Genomic DNA, 16517 nt, shown 5'->3' with positions numbered 1-16517 from the left:
AGCCCAACTGCACTGAGGTCAGCAGAGATAGAGGTGGGGGAGGAATTGGGATTTGGGGGTGATGAGAAGGGGAGAAATGGCCTGAGTCCTTCCTGGAGGCTCAAGAGAGGAGTGGGGGGTTTTTTTGGTGTTTTGTTTTGTTTTGTTTTGTTTTAAATTTATTTATTATTTATTTTTGGTTGCATTGGGTCTTCGTTGCTGTGCTTTCTCTAGTTGTGGTGAGCAGAGGCCACTCTTCACTGCGGTGCGCGGTCTTATTACGGTGGCCTCTCTTGTTGCGGAGCACGGACTCTAGGTGCATAGGCTTCAGTAGTTGTGGCACGTGGGCTCAGTAGCCGTGGCTCATGGGCTCCAGAGCGCAGGCTCAGTAGTTGTGGCGCAAGGGCTTAGTTGCTCCGCGGCACTTGGGATCTTCCCGGACCAGGGCTCGAAACTGTGTCCCCTGCATTGGCAGGCGGGTTCCCAACCACTGCGCCACCAGGGAAGCCCTTGCTTTTTGTTTTTAAAGATGGAAAAAAATAACCACTTGTTGAAATGCTGATGTGAATGAATCCGTCAGGCAAGAGGAAGTGTTGACGATGGGGGAAGTGACCTTGGGAGCAGAGACAGGGCCCGGACACATCATAGCCTGTGTCCCGCCCCCCCTCTCTGTGCCCTGGTGGGCTTGGGGGGCTGAGTCAGCTGTGGGGATCGAGGGTTCTTTTCCTGATTCACAGAATGGGACCTCGGAGGCCGGTGGTGGCCCTGGGTGCTAGCCTTGGGCAGGGGAGACGGGATGGCCCCCAGGGCACAGAGGAGGGTCAGGCTGGGGGGTGGGACCACACAGGATGGGGGAGGGGACGGGAGAGGCTATGGACACGAAGCTGGTGAGCGGGGACACTTGTGGGTCTTCTTTTCTGATGGCCCTCTTTGGTGGGTGAAATAGGAACAAGGTCTGCTGCAGGGGATGAGAGGAGAAGAGGCAACAGAGGCTTGAGGATAGCAGAGAAAGTGTGAAATAGCTTCTAGAGGGTGGGGAGGAGGGGACTAGAGTCTGATTCTCCAGCAGCCTTGGGGGCCTGCTTGAGATTGAAGGTGGTAATTTTGGAGCGAGGTCACCAGTGCAGTTGTAGCGTTTCCCTTTAGTCACTTTAACCTATGTCGTGATTTTGCTGCGTGAGCGGCAGAGAGAGGGAGCCAGGGGTGTGCAAGGGGGATGGTCATAACGCCGGATGGTTAAACTGCAGGAGGCGCGAGAGAGACATCACGGTGGGTCCAGTGGGTCGGAGGACCAAGGGTGGTAGGGACAGAGGGTTGGGTCTCATGGAAGGAAGGATGTGGCACCAGAGGGAGGGAGCTGGAAAGATGGGTGTGGCTCTGAAGCTGAACTTATGGGAGGGGGTGCAGTTTTGGAGGATGACAAAGTCTGGGGGGACCCTGGGAGCAGGTGACTGAGGTTGGGTGAAGGACAGGATGGTGGGAGGTTAGAAGGTCAAGGACTCGCAGACCAGGAGTTAGAGGGATTGTCCACATGCAGGTGAAACCACCCAGAAGTTAGGTGTGTGCTGCAGAAAGTGACAGTGAGCTGGGAGCTGAAACCATCAAGGAATAAATGACGAGGGCTTCCTTCCTGGCCTGCCTGGAACTTCGAACCGAGCATTTTAGAGAGGAGAGAGGGAGAATGGTCGGGAAGCGGTGACTGGAAGCAAAGAGGGCCCCCCCTCCTGCCTAGAGGTCTGAGAGGAAGAGCCCTCACCTGACAGGGCTGCTCAGGAAGCAGGGTCCACAGGGATCTGTCATCAGGGTTAGGAGTGGGTGCCAGAAGACACGAGAAAATTACAAGGGAAAGGGGTGGTACAGGGGCTGGGGAGAGGAGACCCCAAGGGGCCCTGAACAGGACAGCCGGGGCTGGAACTCAGGGCAACCAGGGATGCTGGTGAAGCGTGGGAGTGGGGACCAGGGCTGGGCGTGGCTGGTAGGAGGCGGGCACCCTATCCTCACCCCTCAGAGTCCCCCTAATCAAACAGGACCGGCTGCGGTGTGGACCAAGGTCACTGCCACCCTGGCTTTGCCCTGGAGCCCATGGAGCTGAGCCCTGACACCAGCCACAAGGAGAATGTGCCCCCCAGGCTGGCCACCCCCCTGAGGCCAGGCAAGAGGCTCAGGGGGTCTGGGTCAGAGGTGGCAGGAGCAAGGTCCCCTCGGGTAGCAGCCAGGCGCCCCTTTCCCAGACAGCCCAGCCCAGGGCCTTGCTAATTCCAGAGATTAGCTGTTCAGGGCCAGCTGGGCCAGGACAAAGTCTTCCAGCCTGGGGCGCGAGGGAGGGTCAGGAAGTCAGGACATGAGGTGAGGAGGCGGGGCGCAGGAGTGGGCCTGTCTGGGGCCCCTGGCAGAGAAGGGGCCCTCACAGGTCAATCTTCTGGCAGCGCTGGTGGGCTGGGAACCTCCCTGCTCAGGTTCCTGGGGCTTCCAGAAGGCCACAGAGCTGGTGCAGCCAAGAGTGGGGACAGCGGGCTTCCCTGGTGGCGCAATGGTTGAGAGTCCGCCTGCCGATGCGGGGGACACAGGTTCGTGCCCCGGTCCAGGAAGATCCCACATGCCGCGGAGCGGCTGGGCCTGTGAGCCATGGCCGCTGAGCCTGCGTGTCCGGAGCCTGTGCTCCGCAACGGGAGAGGCCACAGCAGTGAGAGGCCCGCGTACCGCAAAAAAAAAAAAAAAAGGGCTTCCCTGGTGGCACAGTGGTTGAGAGTCCGCCTGCCGATGCAGGGGACGCGGGTTCGTGCCCCGGTCCGGGAGGATCCCGCGTGCCGCGGAGCGGCTGGGCCCGTGAGCCATGGCCGCTGGGCCTGTGCGTCTGGAGCCTGTGCTCCACAACGGGAGAGGCCACAGCGGTGAGAGGCCCGCGTACCGCTAAAAAAAAAAAAAAAAAAAAAAAAAAAAGAGTGGGAGCATCCCAAGAACAAATTCAGATTCCTATTTACGTGCCGGTTTCTCTGTGTTCTAGCCGTGTGACCGTGGGGCAAGGTGCTTAACTTCTCTGACCTTTAGTTCCTATCTACAAACTTTCATGGCCCACACTACCTGCCAGGCCCTCCCAGGCATCTCACCCGTCCCCAAGAGGCCTTGTCTCCCAGATGCAGAATGGCCTGGGGGCTGGGGAGACCAGCAGGGAGGGAGCGCCACCCCCTCGGGGCCAGAGCAACCCACGTTTAGCTGTTTGATATGCTGAGTCTTGCTTTCACCCCAGCACCTCTTTGCTCAAGCTGGACACCAGGGAGCCATCAGTGACACTTCTCCTTTCTTCACCCTCTTCTAGGCCTTCTCAGGAGACCTGATCTGTCTCCTCTCCACCCTCCTGCTGCCCCCATCCCAGCCCCATCACCTCTTGCCTGGGACCCCTCAGCAGCCTCCCAACTATCTCCCTGCTTCCCTCTGCCCTCCTCCCTGTCTCTGCCCTGCCCCTGCTCTGAATCCCTGCACTGTCACCAGGTCGCTGCTCTGGCTCAAGACCCCCGGGTGCATCCATTGGTCCACCTGGGATGACAGAGCTGACGCAGACCTCTGGAGCCTGGGCTCCCTCCCGTGTGGCGCCCTGTCCCTCCCCACCTGTCCCTCCCCAGCACTGACCACCAAGTTCTCCCCCAGGGCATAACTGTCTGTCCTCTTTTTAGAGCAATGGAGACTCCGGAAGAGCCTGGCCAGTAGACATGGCCAGTGGGTGCCCGTGGGCCAGGCCGAGAGCAGGGGGGCTGCCACCACACCATCCCCGGGGGCAGCGCTGTGCCAGGAGCCCTGCCGAGTCCAGAGCAACCTGACCAGCCCCAGCCTGAGCCTCGTCCTGAGGGACACGACTGGCCAGCTGACCAACTCAAGCTTCCGACAGCAGATCAACTTGCAGCCCCTGGCCGGGAGGCCCCAAAGAAGAGCCCAGGCGTTTGCCATCCAGCAGAGCAACCTGAGCGTCAGGGAGACCAGAGTGACTGAGTGGAGACGTCGCCTCTGGTTGGGGGATCAGGAAAGCTTCTGGCCACACAGGATGCCCGAGAGAAGCCCCCTACCCCGAGGGCCACTTTCTTCCCCAGCCTCCCACCCAAGGTGTTCCTGGCTGCTGTCCACCAATACCCCCTGCCCAGACATTGGGCCTGCTGCAGGCCTGGGCCCACTCGAAGGGCACACACGGCCGGACCCCAGATCCCAGTGTGGCCTGGGGGGCTGGACCTCCAGGCTCGTGGGGGAACACTTCACCCTAGAGGACCTGGCTGTCCCTGCCCAGAGCCGGACTTGGGCTCCGTCCCAACCTGCCATTCACCAGCTGCTGGCCTCCGTGCAATGCCTGGAGCGTGAGGCGGTCCATCTCAGGTGCCAGGCATCCCGGGAACCCCCAGGCCCTGTGCGGCAGGAGCCCTGGACCAGAGCTGGCCAGATACTCCCTGCTCACCCCCAGCCCAGCCAGCCTGTTCTTGCTTCCTGGGATGAGAGGAGGAAACATTCCCAAGGTTTCAGGGAAACTGCAGGTTTCCCAGAAGCACCGGGGGTCCAGGATGGTCTCTCAGACTCGCAGGCAAGCAACAAGCCTGCATCACTGGACACTACTTTGGAGATGCTGCCCAGGGTTGCCCTTGACCCTGAGCAAGGGGTCCTTCCTGCCCACCCTGTAAGACAAGGCGAGAAGTGCTCCCCAGGGACTACATATGGCAGGGGACAGAGGGAGGACCCCCTGCCCCCTCAAGGGGCGGGCAGCAGGGAGGCCAGGCTCTGCTCTTCAGCCTCGTCCAGTTCAGCCCAGGGCATCCTCCCTGGGCGGGAAGGAGGGGACAGGACCCCATGGGAGCAGGTCGGCAGGGAAGAAGAGAGGCCGGCTTCCGGTCCGCCAGACACGGCCCCATGAGGAATGCCCTGCAGGTAGAGGCCAGAGGGGTCTGGGATGGGAACTGGGGGACTCAGGGTTGGGGGAGGAGGGCTGCCTCCCAGGAATTCTCGTTCCAAGCTGGCTGTCACTCCTGTGTCACCCTCCCTCAGAAAGGGAGGCCGTGGGCAGGCAGGCTTAGCAGGGGGTGTCCAGTCCTGCTTGCTTCTTGGCCTGAGTGCTGTGTCATGTCCCTTTGTTTTCCAAGAACGAAGCTGGAAACACTGTGAGCCTGGAGTCTGAGATAGGCCGGTGAGGTCATGGGCTGCCGGGGTGGGAGCCGGGGCCATGCTCCTGGGACGCCTCCTCTCCCATTTGCCTGCAGGCTCAGGCCTGACAGAGATAAGGCCTGGATGTCAGACCCTTGCAGAATTTCAGGGGGAGGGAACCTCCCGGGCCCCAAGGACAGGAACGCGGGGACTGCGGCTCCTGGGAATCCTAAACCTGTGAGGCTGTCCTGCATTCATTCCCCTGCCCCCAGGAGCTCTCTTGTCTGGGATTCCCAAGGCTAGCCCTCCATAGAGGGAAGTTCTCCCGGGGTCCAGCCAGCTCTCCTGCCACAGCGTGGAGCATCACCCTCCATGCTGGAACGGTGACGTGGGTGCTGCTGAGCCCCCAGCTCTCCCTGGGACTGGGGACCAGGCCCATCTCCTGGTCAGCCTGGTCTGTCCCCAGCCAGCAGTGGCCATCCAGATGTTTCAGAGCGTGGTGGCACTGGGTGCAAATGTGGTGGGCAGTGGCAGCAGCCATGGCGCTGGGCTGCCGGCAGCTGTCGCGCAGGGGTCTACGGGCACCGCGGTGGACACTGCGGCTCCAGGAGGCCCAGCTGGAGGCGGCATGGGGACGACACAAGCAGGCCTTGCTGGGTCGGACCTTCCAAAAGGTTAGGGGCCTCCAGGTTGGACCATGGGGCGGTGATGAAGTGCCCGTGCGTCTGAGGAAGAGGCTCTCCTGGGGCGCAGGTTGTTCCTCCTGAGTGATTCACAGTAGGGGGAAGCAGTGTCAGCCCAGACATGACCGAGCTCTGCCTGAATTCAAATCCTGTCTCTGAGGGAGGGAGACTTAAGAGGGAAGGGATATGGGAACAGATGTATATGTATAACTGATTCACTTTGTTATAAAGCAGAAACTGAAAAAAAAAAATCCTGTCTCTGCCACTTTCCTTTTCCCTACATTTTCTCACTGTGTGAGCTTGGGCAAGTTACTTAACCTCTCTGTGCCTTAGTCTCTTTAGCTTTAAAATGGGATCATAATAGTACATACCTCTCAGGGTTGTTGTGAGGTTAAATTAATAAATATAAGGAACTCAGAACCCTGCCTAGCACATAGCAAGCGCTCTACTGTTTCAGTGGTTGCTATTTTTTGTTTGTTTGTTTTGCTTTTTGTTTCTGTTTGGCTGCACCGTGTGTCACGCGGGATCCTAGTTGCCCAACCAGGGATAGAACCCATGCCCCCTGCAGTGGAAGTGCAGAGTCTTAACCACTGGACCGCCAGGGAAGTCCCAGTTGTTATTTTTTACTAGCGGTTTGCCAGTCAGGACTAGAAGGGAACTTCTATGTTCTTCCCTCCTTGGGAAAAGTGCTTTAGGAGGGCCCAGCTCCAGGTTTTGTCTCCCGAGGAAAACCCTGCCTCTTCGGCTCTATCTCTCCATTCATTCATTCACTCATTCATTCATTCCCAAAGAGGCAGGGGAGTCTAATGGTTAAAACCACAACGTCTGACTTGTGTCCCCGCCCTTCCTGGTGCCCCACCCCCACCCCCGCTGCTCAGGGTACATTTGAGGCTACAGCCAACGTCCCTCTTCCCCTCTCTCTTGTCCCAGTGGAGAAACTTGATTCAGCAGCAGAAACAAGGGCGGCTTCACATCCAGGCTGGGCCAGGACCCCCATCCTCCGGGGGAGGCCAGGACTGAGGCCTCTCAGGAAGGAAGCCAGTGGTGGACACCGCCTGGAGAAGCAGGTAGTCTGGGACACCCCAGGTTGGTCAGTGTGACCTGGGCAGTGCTGGTGGCCTTCCCTCCCTCCTTGTCCCCCGTCTCCCCTCCCCCACAAGAGAATGAGGATAAAACCAGCAAATGTGGACCAAGATTTGTGCAAAAGGATGTCCATCACAGCGTTATTTACACTTCGTGAAAACTTTGAAACAGCCTAAATACCCAACAGCGAGAGAGAAAATTGTAGTTTAACCATGTGATAAACATTTGGCAACAGTTCAGTATGATGCTTATTGAGATTTTTAAAATTCCTCCCCACTCTTTTTTTCTTTATTTTTTGTTTCGGTAGCTTTACTGGTGTTCTTTCTAATCATAACAGTAATGCATGTTTGATTTGAAAAAACATTTGAGATAGACGGAAATATTTCAATTAATTTGAAAGTTTCACCTCCCTCCTTATGTATATTATTCCCCTTCCTGGAAGTAGGTTTATGGGTATTTGCATATAATTTTTTTTTTTTTTGCGGTACGCGGGCCTCTCACTGTTGTGGCCTCTCCCGCTGTGGAGCACAGGCTCCGGATGCGCAGACCCAGCGGCCGTGGCTCACGGGCCCAGCCGCTCCGCGGCACGTGGGATCCTCCTGGACCAGGGCACGAACTCGTGTCCCCTGCAGCGGCAGGCGGACTCTCAACCACTGCGCCACCAGGGAAGCCCTTGCATAGAATTTTTAATGAGAAGGAAAAGGGTTATGGCAATGTTCAATGAAAAACAAAAAGAGGATAAAAAAATAGTACCTAAAATATTTTTTCCTATGAACGTAAAACGGTGCATAGAAAAAAAACCCAGAAGCAAAAATACTAAAATGTTGCATAACAATGTGAATTACTTAATACCACTGAACTGCTCGCTTAAAAATGGTTAAGATGGGGCTTCCCTGGCGGCCCAGTGGTTGGGAGTCCGCCTGCCGATGCAGGGGACACGGCTTCGTGCCCCAGTCCGGGAGGATCCTGCATGCCGCAGAGTGGCTGGGCCCGTGAGCCACGGCCACTGAGCCTGCGCTTCCGGAGCCTGTGCTCTGCAACGGGGCGGGGGGCGGGGCGGCAGTGGGAGGCCCGCGTACCGCAAAAAAAAAAAAAAAAAAAAGGTTAAGACGGGGACTTCCCTGGTGGCGCAGTGGCTGGGAGTCTGTCTGCCGATGTAGGGGACACGGGTTCAAGCCCTGGTCCGGGAGGATCCCACATGCTGCAGAGCAACTAAGCCCGTGCGCCACAACTACTGAGCCCGAGTGCCACAACTGCTGAAGCCCGCGTGCCTAGATCAGGTGCCCCGCAGCAACAGAAGCCACCACAACGAGAAGCCCACGCACCTCAGCAAAGAGTAGCCCCTGCTCACTGCAACTAGAGAAAGCCCGTGCGCAGCAACGAAGACCCAACGCAGCCAAAAATAAATAAATATATAAATTAATTAATTTAAAAATGGGTTAGAATGGGCATCATCAGAAAATCTACAAACAACAAATGCTGGAGAGGGTGTGGAGAAAAGGGAACCCTCTTGCACTGTTGGTGGGAATGTAAATTGATGCAGCCACTATGGAGAACAGTATGGAGGTTCCTTAAAAAACTAAAAATATAACTACCATATAACCCAGCAATCCCACTACTGGGCATATACCCGGAGAAAACCGTAATTCAAAAAGAGTCGTGTACCACAATGTTCATTGCAGCACTATCTATCTACAATAGCCAGGACATGGAAGCAACCTAAATGTCCATTGACAGATGAATGGATAAAGAAGATGTGGCACATGTATACAATGGAATATTACTCAGCCACAAAAAGGAACAAAATTGAGTTACTTGTAGTGAGGTGGATAGATTTAGAGTCTGTCATACAGAGTGTTGAAGTTAGAAAGAGAAAAACAAATACCGTATGCTAACGCATATATATGAAATCTAGAAAAATGGTACTGATGGACCTAGTGGCAGGGCAGAGATAAAGACGCAGATGTAGAGAACGGACTTGACACAGTGGGGGAAGGGGAGGCTGAGATGTAGTGAGAGAGTGGCACTGACATATATACACTACCAAATGTAGAATAGATAGCTAGTGGGAAGCTGCTGCATAGCACAGGGAGATCAGCTCGGTGCTTTGTGATGACCTGGAGGGGTGGGATAGGGAGGGTGGGAGGGAGGCTCAAGAGGGAGGGGATATGGGGATATATGTATACATATAACTGATTGACTTTGTTGTACAACAGAAACTAACACAACATTGTAAAGCAATTATACCCCAATAAAGATGTATAAAAAAATTCAAAAAGTAAAAAAAGAAAGTCACAATAATCACATCAGTATTCCTTAAAAAAAATGGTTAACATGGTAAATTTTATATTATGTATATTTTACCACTATTAAAAATACAAATAAATACATAAATGTCATCCCCCATTCCCCCCCCACAAAAAATGCTAAAATGATGGTCATCTTTGGAGTGGTGAGATTAAAGGTGGTGATTTTCTTTTCCTCAATTTTCCATTCCAGTGATGTATTGTTTTTGTTCCTATTTTTAAATGAAACAAATGTGTTTAAAATAATTATTTAAGTAATATTTATTTTAATGCATGTGTGTTGTAAAAAACCCTAATAGTATTGACGAGAATTCAGCAAAAGCAGAACCCTCCCCCCAAATCACTTACATAATCAGGAGTAGAACGTACTGTCTGGAACAGAACAGGGGGTGGCTCAGCACACCTTTGTTCCTGCAGGCAGACAGCACTGCAGGACTGGGGTGGATGGGTTGGGACCAGGTGCCCTCCCTCTGCCTGGGCATCAGTTTCTCTCTGGGCAATTTTACTCTCAGTCCAAGGAGTTGGAGGGAGGAGGCGGGAGGCCAGCCGATTCTGTTGTGTTCTGGGCCGAGGCCAGATGGAGGAGACAGGGGAGTCCAGATCCTGCAGGCTCTGCAACAGCTGGCTGGTAAGATGTGGGGCGCTGGGAAATGGGGCAGACGGAGCCAGGCAGGGCAGGGGGTCCTCAGTGAGTGAATGAGTGTTTATCGAGTATTTACTCTGGCAACTTCCCAGACAAGATCTCATTTGATTCTCTCGTGGTGACCTCAGCAAGGCATTGTGCCCATTTTACTGATGGGGAACTGAGGCACAGAGACATGAAGTGACCAGCTCAAAGACACACAGTATGAAAGGCGCACATCCTGCATTTGTGTGCCATGGATGCTGGTACAGGCCAGACAGAAGCTTGAGTGTTAGAATTGGCAAGTCCTTAGACATGACTCACTCGTGGGGAAACTGAGGCCCAGAGATGGAGAGGGACTGGCCGGAGGCCACACGGCCTGGGGTCCCAGGAGTCAGTGGTCCCTCCTGGCCCTGATGTTCCCCTCCGTTCACTCTCTCTTCCCCCTCTCTTCCCTCCCTGTCATCTTCCTCCTGTGGTGCCATCAGAAGGAATGGGCCAGGCAGGAGAAGGGGGTCCAGGGAGAGGCCTCCAGGGCCATGCTGAGGACTCAGAGAATGGAGAGGCCCCCCCGACCAGGCCTGGTGCTCTCCTGTTGCAGATGCAGCCTGGGTGTCCCCACTGGACACCCAGTGCCAGAGGGCCTGGCTCTGCAGTTAGGGGGAAGTGGGAATGGGGACCGCCTCCCCTGAGGCAGAAGGTGAGATGCAGCTGGGAGATGCACTTTAAGTCAATTCTTGACTCCTAGGGTTGAAATGATGAAAATAAAAAATGAATACATGTGCCATTTACTGAGATGCTAAGACCTGCCAGACACCACCCAGGGGCTGGGATTTAGTTATAAGCAAAGCTTAATGCCCACTGTCACTGGCCCTCATGGAACCCATGGCCCAGTGTGGGGACAGGCAGGAAATTAACAGTCACAAAGGGTGTGTGTGTGTGAATACCACCAAAGTTAAGTGCTGTGAAGGGAATAAACACAGATCTACATGAAGTTGTTTTTTTCCTTGTTAACTATTTTATTATGGGACATTTTAATCTTACATAAAAGTAGGGAAAATAGGATAATCAACCTCAGTGTACCCATCATCCAGTTTTACAAAAATCACCTCCTGAGAAAATTTATTTAATCTGTACCCTGGCTACTTCCCCCACTACATAATTTTGAGGCAAATCCCATGCATCCTACCATTTCATCTGTAAATATTTCTGTAGCATCTCTAAAACATAAAGTGTCTTTTAACAACAGAATCACCATGCCAGGATCACACCTAAAGAATGAATACTTCCTTAATACCAACAAATATCTGGTCAGCATTCAAATTTCCAATTGTTTTACAAGCAAATATGTTGTTATAGTTTTTTGGGTTTTCTTTTTTGGTTTTGGTATTTATTTATTTATTTTGGCTGCGCTGGGTCTTAGTTGCGGCACATGGGATCTTTGTTGTGGCATGCAGACTCTTAGTTGCGGCATGCACGTGGGGTCTAGTTCCCCGACCAGGGATCGAACCCAGGCCCCCTGCATTAGGAGCATGGAGTATTACCCACTGGACCACCAGGGAAGTCCCTGTTGTTATAGTTTGTTTGTATTGGGATCTAAATAAGGCCCACATGCTGTCATTGGTTGAGGAGTCCTTAAGCTCTTTTTAATCCAGGGACTCCCCTCTGTTGTTTTTGTTTGTTTGTTCCCTTGCAAGTTACCTGTTGAAGAAACCAGGCTGCTTGTCAGGTAGAGTTTCCTACTCTCTGCATTTTGCTGATTGTATCCCCCGATAGAGTTTTCTTTTTCATAAATTTATTTATTTATTTATTGTCTGTGTTGGGTCTTCGTTGCTGCCCGCAGGCTTTCCCTAGCTGCCACGAGCAAGGGCTACTCTTTGTTGCGGTGCGCGGGCTTCTCATTGCAGTGGCTTCTCTTTGTTGTGGAGCACAGGCTCTAGGCGCGTGGGCTTCAGTAGTTGTGGCACAAGGGCTCAGTAGTTGCAGCTCGCAGGCTTAGTTGCTCCACGGCATGTGGGATCTTCCCGGACCAGGGATCGAACCCGTGTTCCCTGCATTGGCAGGCGGATTCTTAACTACTGCACCACCAGGGATGTCCCCAATAGAGTTTTCCATGAGGACTTTTGTCAAAGGGAGCTGACTTCGACCAGGGCTCAGCAGAGATGGGAAGGGTGCATGTCTGACTGCTGGAGGGACAGCAGACAGGAGTGCCAGGCAGAGGGAATGGAACAGCATGTGCAAAGACCTCTGACAGGGAGAGGAACATGGGAAATGCAAAGAACGGCAGTCCAGTCGGAACTCTGTTAGTATGGGGTTGGGGGCTGGGGTGCTTTGAGATGAAGTTGGAAAGGTGTGTCATGGTGGGTGGGGGACAGCCCGTGCAGAGAGTGCCTTGCTGTCAGTGGGGCGGAGTCAAAATTTTATCATCAGAGCAAGGGGACCGCTGCTGGCGGAGTTTAGCAAGACAGTAAGATAATTTGATTTGAGATTTGAAAAATATCACTCTGGTTACTGTGCAGGCACTGACTGGAGGGGCGGGGGCAACAGTGAATGCAGGAGGGCAGGTAGGAGGCTGCTGAGGCCATCCGGGCACCCAGAAGTGACGGTGTGGGCTGAGCAGATGGCATGCTACACCATCCTTACAGCAGCCCCATTTTACAGACAAGAAAGCTGAGGCTCAGAGAGGTGAGTGGCTTGCCCAAGGCCTCAGTGGTGTGTCTGGCACATGGCAGGAGGCTGTAGCTGCAGTCACTACGATGAGCACCAGCACGTTCTCGGCTCTCCAGGTGCTTTGGGGCCTGGCAGTTGTTCGTGCAAAAAGGGACCCGGTACCGGGACCACATGGCCAACCGCCGGGCAGGGACCCTGAGGATGTACCTGCAGCAGTGGGTGCAGATGAAGCAGCTCCAGGCCTCAGGTGGGGCGAAGGTGACCCAGCTGTCCCTTTGTCGGCGGGAGGCAGGTGAGCGAGTGGCGGGCCGAGGGGCTCCCTCTCTCTCCCACCCCAGCAAACAGCATCACTTAAGCTCCTTCTGCAGTCGCCCAGTTGATTTATGGATTCTCGTGGTGGGAGGTGATGGGATGGGGAGTTTTCTCAGGGATGAAGCCTGGCAGGCCTGGGAGGGTCCGGAGGGGTCCCTGGAGCAGCAGGCTTTGGTGGGCCCCATCCTGACCTCCATCATGAGCTCCTCTAGGCGAGAGGCCTGTTCAATCTTCCACCTGGAAGAGACGTAGCCCCTGCTTCTGGGAAGCTCCTGGTCTTAGGGGGATGCACAACCCCTGCCCCCGACCGACCAAAACGTGACAGAGGAAGATGGGATCTTCCAGGTGTCCTGGTGGGGAGGGTTTGGGGGTGGTGGGAGGGGGCAGTAGCCACAAGGGGAGAGGTCCTAAGGGGCCTGAGGCAGCGTCCACCAATGGCTTTGAGCAGAGGGTGGTCACTGATTCATCTCTTGTCTGCTTCTCAGGGAACATGGCCCTCCTCAGCTCAGCCCCTGGGGGGGGGCACAGCCCACGGCCTGGGTGGGGGAGGGGTGGCCCAGGCCCAGGCGCTGCCCCGGGAACAAGGCCGGGGCTCCCTGCAGGAAGCCGGCTGGAGGCTGGCCCTCCACCAGGCACTACTGCTCTGGAGGACGCAGCTCTCCCAGCGCCAGTGGGCGGAGAAGGTGTCCGTGAGTTTGTGACCTGGGGCTGGGCCTGGAGGACATGGGGTGGGAAGGTGAGCAGTCCTCAGCACTGGATGGAGTGTCCCATAGGGAATGGGCCACCTCCTGCTCCTCTCTGTGGCCCCAGCATGGGGCCTGGCACCCTGTGGTGCCCAGCAGGCCTGGGGCCTGGGGAGGTAGCCTAGGGACACTGAGTCAGTGATTGAGCAGAGAGCTGTGGGGGACAGGGAGTGGTCAGGGGCACAGACACGGAGTCCTGCCAAGGTGGCTGGACCTGATGGGGAGGTTGGTTTAATGCTCGTCTCCCTCCCCAGAATCTGGACCCACCTCTCACCCATCTCCTGGCTAAGTGGGAGCCCCCTGGTGGCGGGAACCGTGTCTGTCTCCTCACCACTGTCTCCCAGCGTCTTGCAGATGCCCAGGCTGCTGAAGGCACAGAACAAATATCGTAAATGAATCAGTGAAGGAGCCACTTTTTCCCCTGCCTCCATTTGCCTTATTACACAGCTGGAGAAACTGAGGCTCAGAGGGGTCAAGCAGATTGCTCTAAATCACACTGAATCAGGAGCAAGAAGGTCCCTATAGTGAGACCTTCTTGTGATGCTTTTATACAAGATGGGATGCTGGGACTCAGAGCCCAGGCTGATGGTTATGGGTGAGAGAGCCAGTGGAGGTCAGGAGGGGCCAGCTTCACTGATGGAATGTCAGCAGGAATGTAAGCCAGCAGCTGCAGGGTTAAGAATTCTGTCCTTAAAAGCTATGCACCTAGCAGAGGAGCTCCCATGCTGCTATCTATTGAAAGTCAGCCCTCGACACAAGGGGTTGTAAAGATACAAACAAACAAAAAAAAAAAACCCCAAAATAACAAACAAAAAAGAACAAAACAAGAAAAAAATATAAACAAACTAAAAAAAAGCTATACACCTGGCATCCATCAGCCCCACACCCACTTGGTCCACTTGGACCCTCAGTCTCTTTTAATGCGTCCCTGGAACTCTAAGGAAACTCAGTTCACCATGATCCTTCAGAATGTAGCCCTCCCTCCCCCAGTCTATCCTCTGGCCTTTGGGTACCGGGTCACAGTCCATATCTCCCTGCAACATATCTGAGGCTGCCCTGTAGCCTGAGATGAGTGCTTGCATCCCAGGTCTGCTGCTGTTTGGAGTTTGGGGAAATGACCTTCCCCAGGCCTCAGTTTCCGTACCTTTATAACCGAGTGGAGGCAGAAATACTGGTGTGGGCTCTTGAGTCTTGGGTCCCTGGGCCTGGGCTCGGCTCCACCCCCCATCAACTGTGTGGCCCCCAGCCCCCAGCAACCCACTCTCCCCCATGATGGATGGAGGGAGAAGAGTCACCCCAAGCCCTCCCTGCTTCTGAGGGGAGGGGAGGGGAGGGCCGGGCTGGCCCAGGGTGGCAATGACCACCTGAGGGTGGACACTCCCCTTCCCAGCATCCTCCTTGGCTGGAGCCACTGGGCCACAGCCCAGGGGGCCAGGAGAGAGCTGGCTGCCCGCCGGGCCTGGGATCAGAGCTGCAGAGCCGCGCTGGGCCTGTGGCGGCAGCAGCTGGTGCAGCAGCAGGAGACGGAACAGCGGGCCCGGGAGTGGGGTGGGGACAGCAGCGACGTGCACTGGGCCCCTGGCACTGCTGCTGGCAGAGTGAGTCGGGCGCTGGGACGGGGCACCAGGGCTGAGGGGGGGCCCAGGTCCGTCAGGGACACCCAAGATTCTGGTCCTCTAGCACAGAGTCCAGTGATGGGATGCTCCCACAGCACCCCCCGTGCCCACCTCAGGACTGGGTGGCAGAGCAGGACCGGGGGGCGTGGACGCTTGGGTTCACGTTCCCTGCTCTTCCATTCCCTGGCTGCGTGGACTTTAAGTGTGCTACTTAACCTCAGCTTACCCATCCGTAAAATGGGGATAACAGTGGTACCCGCCCCCCCGCCCCCGCTAGAGTGACTGTGGGAATTCTGTGAGACGATCCACACAAGGTGCTTGGCTCAGAACCCAGCTCCTTGTGGTGCTACCATCATCATCACCATCTTCATCTTCGCCCTGGTCATCCTCACCTGGCCTTCAGGAGTCAGTGTCCTCAGATCCCAGCACACAGGGCGGGGATCACGGGGCAATTTTAGAGGCTTCTCACTCCACCACTATCATATCAGTGGGCTGGCAGGTGGGGATTTGGTTGTTCTGGAAAGTTCGTGTCCTGTCCACTGGGGACCGCTGCTTCCCCAGCCCAATCGTTGCCCAGGAATGTTGACCCAGTGTTGCCAGACCTCTGTTTTTACAGAAAAGCTGGAAATCTGTATTTTTATGGGCATTCTCCTGACTCCTAAACATTGTCAAGAAATTTAAAAAACAAAACAAAACTCTGAGTTGGTAGGCCTGGTCACCAGTAGGACGCCTGTAATGGGAGCATCTTAACCCAGACAGTTAGGTGGCCTCCTTGGTTCCCACTTGGGTAGAGGGCAGAAGCTGGCAGAGCAGGGGCCCACGGTTCCTTGGGGCCCAGGCTGAGGCTGGAATGAGCGCCCAGGGGCACTTCAGCATCTCTCTGGCCACAGGACAGCAGCTCCTGCGTGAAAAGTACCAGCGGTGTGTGCGGGCCCGCCTCCAGGGCCTGCGCAGGGCCGTGTTCCGGGGCTGGCAGAAGGCAGCAGCTCGTCAGAGACCCACGATGGCTGGTCCAGAGCAGCTCCTACTGCAGAGGTGGCCGGGCCTGGGGGGTGGGAGAGCGAGGGTCACCTCCACCCCGGGAAAAGCAGGGAGAGAGCCCAAGGATGGGAAGCTGGGTGGCCTCTGCAGCTCTAGGGGCAGGCCAGGCTGGAGGCCTGGGACCCGGGCATCATGGGCATGAAGGGAGACCCCAGCCTGGAGTCAAAACCGCCAAGCTTCCGTTATATGAATTGCTTGGGAGGTGAGGGATGGCAAGCCCCTAGCCCCACCCGATGCCCTGACAAGCCGCAGGTCTCCACCTCCTGGCCAGGTCAGCCCTTTGGTTTCAGAGCTCACAGTTAAGATGGGGAAATCAGGGACTTCTCTGGCGGTCCAGTGGTTAAGAC

General features: G+C 55.4%; 1 protein-coding gene across 1 annotated transcript in view; it reads left to right on the top strand.

Annotated features, from left to right (window-relative positions):
• Window positions 1-1211: 1211 nt before the first annotated feature.
• LOC308605638 (uncharacterized protein C1orf167) overlaps window positions 1212-16517 on the top strand; it is a gene marked incomplete at both ends in the record, with an annotated part of 20221 nt that continues 4915 nt past the window's right edge. The window contains 11 exon segments of the mRNA XM_081215897.1: window positions 1212-1279; window positions 2007-2131; window positions 3651-4397; window positions 5623-5768; window positions 6708-6786; window positions 10390-10420; window positions 12575-12750; window positions 13299-13459; window positions 13768-13901; window positions 14904-15111; window positions 15968-16164. Coding sequence (XP_081072023.1) covers window positions 1212-1279; window positions 2007-2131; window positions 3651-4397; window positions 5623-5768; window positions 6708-6786; window positions 10390-10420; window positions 12575-12750; window positions 13299-13459; window positions 13768-13901; window positions 14904-15111; window positions 15968-16164 — 2072 coding nt within the window.

This window comes from Mesoplodon bidens (genome assembly GCF_964165515.1).
Source record: "Mesoplodon bidens genome assembly, chromosome: 2".
In the NCBI taxonomy this organism is placed as follows: Eukaryota; Metazoa; Chordata; class Mammalia; order Artiodactyla; family Ziphiidae; genus Mesoplodon; species Mesoplodon bidens.
Note: the sequence above shows the minus strand (reverse complement) of the source record. Positions and strands in the feature narration are given on the sequence as shown.